At 42.5% G+C, this 4,924-nt stretch overlaps 1 protein-coding gene across 1 annotated transcript; it reads left to right on the plus strand.

The window, feature by feature from the left end:
- Nucleotides 1-3,352: 3,352 nt before the first annotated feature.
- On the plus strand, nt 3,353-4,005 carry LOC119805270 (eukaryotic translation initiation factor 4E-like). The gene is given in 2 exon segments (XM_038317206.1): nt 3,353-3,509; nt 3,512-4,005. Coding segments are annotated over 2 exon segments (651 nt in total).
- The last annotated feature ends 919 nt before the right edge of the window (nt 4,006-4,924 follow it).

Genomic DNA, 4,924 nt, shown 5'->3' on the forward strand with positions numbered 1-4,924 from the left:
TTCCATCAAATATATATGTCTGTATATGTCTTTGTAGATAATGTTTACCTTTCCTGTAACAAACAACAAATTTTCCTTCAGTAATCTTTGAAGTTTCCAGGATGAAGATGGGGCCCCACAACATCAATTTCACCTGGTTACTATGACGTCATGTTTTTAATAGCGCTAAAATTAGACCTTTTTTTTTTTGGTTTTTTTTGGTACCAACTACACAAGACAGTTTCAAATGGTGTACAATTTTGACAACACTCTGGCCGGACCTCCTCAAAACACTCAGAGGCTAGTTACAATTTCCTCGACCAAATGTTATTCTGGGAATTTTACCATCATTTGCTTTCATGGGACCCCCTGAGAAGAACGTCGCCCCCATGTCAGCTAGAAGCAATCTTAGAGGACGACGCCCCCTCTCCCAACAGAGTTTGCCCTTTGGTTTAGGGACATCATTTAGTAGTTGGTATAGGGTTGAGGGGATGGGGGAGGTATTATATGGACTCAGGGGTGTTTATGAAAAAAAAAAGGGGGGGGATTACCTGGTTTGATGGGATGATTGGTATTTGTGAATTATTGTTATTAGAAAATTGCATTGGTGTTGATTCTTGTATATTGAACATTGTATGTGAGTATGCTTCTACCTCTATTGTATGAGAGTATGCTTCTAACTCTGTTTAAAACAATTGTCATATTGAGATATTTATCATATTGCAATGTACATTTCTACCTCTGATATTATTTGTATAATGACATTGTTTACATTTGGGGATATTGTCCTCATTTATTGCACAGTTGTTTATTGTCTTAGTCTTTAAGTTAGATAGGTATTGAGAATTATATAGATCAGTAGTCATCTATGTTTGTCATTTATAATTAGACTAATCAGGTTCGTTAGATAAATAGAGATTATACTCAGAATAGATAGATAATCTTCAACCTCTTCAAAGAGCTGTAGAAAATGGCCTTTAATTTAACTCAGAGTTCCATGGTAGACAAATAATTTGGTAGTGAGACACAATTGCTCCTGGCAACACCAATCTATTCCCGAGAGAATGTTGAGCACCAAAGACACTCCACGTGGAGCCTTTCTTCTTGGCAGAACTGGCCTTTGTGCAAAGAAATGCCCATACCTCAACCTCTGACAGATACAGAGCATCCATAAATGGATAAAACAGGACTGTCATATCCTGCCAAGACAGGGTAAGATAGTTCTGAAAAGTTTCTTGCCTTTGAAAATGGTATGTCAGTTACGTTAGGCCTTAGCCAAAATTGGTTGCTTCAACGCTGCAAACGTGACTTTGGGTGATTGTCCAGGTAGCTAGTTGTCTCTGTGATTTGTTGCATGTTTTAGAAGTGGTTTGAATGCACTTCCTAATTACTCAGGTAACATTATTTTCCTTCTCAGATCTTCGATGGGGTTGAAGACTATATAAATGTAGTTACTTTCCTCTCATGACTTGGCCAAGTTATTTATTATACAAGACTTAAGCTAGTTGGAATAGGATATCTGTGCTTATTGTATATAATTTCATAGTAGGTTTAGAACTCTCTTACTTAAACAAAAGGGGGAGGTGTTGCGGGAGCTCCTTCTGCTCCTTCAGCCAATAGCCACTGAGATACCAGCCCATTGGGGCGTGGTCTCTCTTTTTAAAAATGCGGCCACTTCCCTCCGCTCGCTCTCTGGCTTCCGGCTCCGCTTCTGATGACTAGGCTCCCTTCCTGATTGCGCAGAGGGCTGTTGTCTGGGACGGTGATCTGTAAGTTTTTTCCCCTTTAAATAAATAACCATTCTATTAATCATAATTCCAAACTGGTGTGGGATTGTTTGTGATTTACACCATCAATACCACAGTGTCAGGCTTCTGGGTTCAATGAGGACTTTTAGAGCTCTATCATGGCTTGCCACAGCACACAAGGCTTGTCTCACTTGCTCAGACCTGCTCCATGTCTGTTGCTGTCCATGGCAACCATCATATGGCATTGTCTCCAAAATTCTGGGGTCTTTTGATGTAACTGAGTTGCACTTTCCCCAAGAGCACTCCTGCACTCTGTCCATGGTGCCAAGTCTCAACTTCTCTGCATGACCCCTTCAGGCCTTGGTTTCAACAGCTACTGAGGCTGCACCTTCCAATGACCTCTTCTGGCCTCTCATGGTGCCAAGCCTCAGCTGCTCTTCATGACCCCTTCATACATTAACAACCAGTCCCATTTGGGAAAGTATTCCATATGACCTAAGTTGGCTGCCAGCATGAAGTACAACCTTGACACGCTTTGGAAAACAACTTCTGTGTATTGACCAGAGATGTCCCCTGAATGACGCTGCTCTATTCTTGACCACAGCTGACTCGTCTGTCTCAGCTGACCAGAACCATAGATGCTTGATGGGAAGAAACACAAGGGTCCAGAGAGATTCTTTAAGGGACTCTCAAACTTCCCTCAGAAAGGTCACAAGCCAGGCTGCCATTGTCTCCACTGCTCTCAGAGTTCTTTTTTAACAAGACCCTACACAACTGTTCCCTGAAGACTCAACACTCAATGGCTTTTCTAGCCCAAGATTCCAAAGTACTTCCTCAATTTTCACACAAATAGCATGGTTAGGACAGTTGCAGGAACACCCACTCTATGACCCTGGAAACAAATGCTGTCTTAGCTGGAGTTACTGTTGTGGTGATAAAGCACCATGACTCACAGCAACTTGAGGTGGAAAGTATGTGTTGACTCTTGACTTCTTTATCACACTGGATCCTCAGAGGAAGTCTAGAAAGGAACACTAACAGGCTAAGGACCTTGAGGCAGTTTTCAGGCCACAAAGGTGTACTGCTTACTGGCTTATTCAATGTGGTTTGTTCAGTCTGTTTTTATATAGAACTCAGGACCATCATCCCAGGTTTGTTACCACCCACAATGGACTGCCCTCTCCATATCAATCAGTAACTAAGAAAAAGCCCTTCTGGCTTGCTTCTGATCCTGTGAAGGGATTTCCTCAGTTGAGGTTTCCTCCACTGAGAAGACACAAGCTTGTTTCAAGTTCACACAAAGCTAGCCAGCACAGAGGTCTTCCCTTGTGGGAGGCACTGTGTTCCTGCAGGCAAGGCTTGAGGTTCAAAAAGACTTCTGCCTTTCCCACTGGGCTCCCTGCTTCCTGCTTCCTGCTTCTCCTTTGAGATGTGTGCTTACTCAGCTTTTCCTGCTGCCCTGCCATTGCTCCACCTTTAGGGAATCTAAAAGTCTGAAAATTTAATCCAAATTAAACTCTGCTTTCTCTAATCTTAGAGAACTGGTCCACGACCACACAGAACTCAAAGGGACTCTCAATGTAGATACAAGAAATGTCCTCCTGGTGCTATCAGATTGATCTAAGATGGTGACTGTGGAACCGGAAACCACCCCTACTTCTAATCCCCCACCTGCAGAAGAGAATAAAACAGAATCCAGTCAGGAGGTTGCCAACCCAGAGCACTATATCAAACACCCTCTCCAGAACAGGTGGGCACTCTGGTTTTTTAAAAATGATAAAAGCAAACTTGGCAACCAAACCTTTGATTGATCTCTAAGTTTGATACTGTTGAAGACTTTTGGGTTCTACACAACCATATCCAGTTGTCTAGTAATTTAATGCCTGGCTGTGACTACTCACTTTTTAAGGATGGTATTGAGCCTATGTGGGAAGATGAGAAGAACAAACGGGGTGGTCGATGGCTCATTACATTGAACAAGCAGCAGAGACGAAGTGACCTCGACCGCTTTTGGCTAGAGACACTGCTGTGCCTTATTGGAGAATCTTTTGATGACTACAGCGATGATGTATGTGGAGCTGTTGTCAGTGTTAGAGCTAAAGGTGATAAGAGAGCAATATGGACTACTAAGTGTGAAAACAGAGACGCAGTCACACACATAGGGAGGGTATACAAGGAAAGGTTAGGACTTCCTTCAAAGATAGTAATTGGTTATCAGTCCCAAGCACACACGGCTACAAAGAGAGGCTCCATCACTAAAAATAGGTTTGATGTTTAAGAAGACACCTGAGTGTTCTCACAGGAGACTGTGTCACACAATCGAGATTGGGAGCTGAACCAAAGCCTCATCTAAGCAGAGTGGACTGCACTGAAGTTTGATTCCATCTAAATGTTGCTAAGATATAAGAGAAGTCTCATTCGCCTTTGTCTTATACCTCTGTGTTCATTTCTTCCCTTCCTCCCCACAATTTTTTGCTAGTGTGTTCACTACCCCAATGAAAGAATTACAGTATACACCACCCCAGAATCCGCAGGTGTGTTCCTGGCCCACATTGTAACAGCTGGGTAGAATTACCATGATACACACATTTGCCTTTCCACAGTATTCGTAAAAGAACTCGCATTTCTGTTACCTTAGCAGGAAAAGATCTGTTTCTGCTCCACTCCGTGCAGGAGCGTGTTTTGCTGGTGAAAGTCTGCAGTATTCTAGCAACCTCATGTCCTTCCACAGCGTTCTCCTTGCTGGCCTCTTGCTGATGGCTGCTAGAGTTTAATTTATTTGCTTCCCTCCTTGGATAACATTACTGACTCTGATTTCAGTTTTTCATTTGTTTTGGTTTTGTTTTTTTTTCCTCATGTAACATTGGTGAAGTATCCAGGAATATGACAGAAACATGGAATGAACATTAAATTTGTGCAAACAAAAAAAATGTCCTCCTTACAGATGTGGTAGGGTAGGGATTAGGAGTGTGATGGGATAGAGGGGCTGTCTGAGTTTCTATGGATTTAGGGCAGGAACGGAAGCATTGTGTCCAAACTGAGATCCCGAAAATGTGAATAAAGAAAGAGAAACCCAAAGACAGGGATGAATCAACACCTGAGGAAAGCCCCAAGGCTCACCAGCCATTCAATATTCCCATCTCTGACACAGCTAAGGTGAGAGGAATGTTACAAATTGCATCTTCAGCAGATCCTCT

The sequence above is a fragment of the Arvicola amphibius genome, chromosome X, assembly GCF_903992535.2.
Source record: "Arvicola amphibius chromosome X, mArvAmp1.2, whole genome shotgun sequence".
Classification (NCBI taxonomy): domain Eukaryota; kingdom Metazoa; phylum Chordata; class Mammalia; order Rodentia; family Cricetidae; genus Arvicola; species Arvicola amphibius.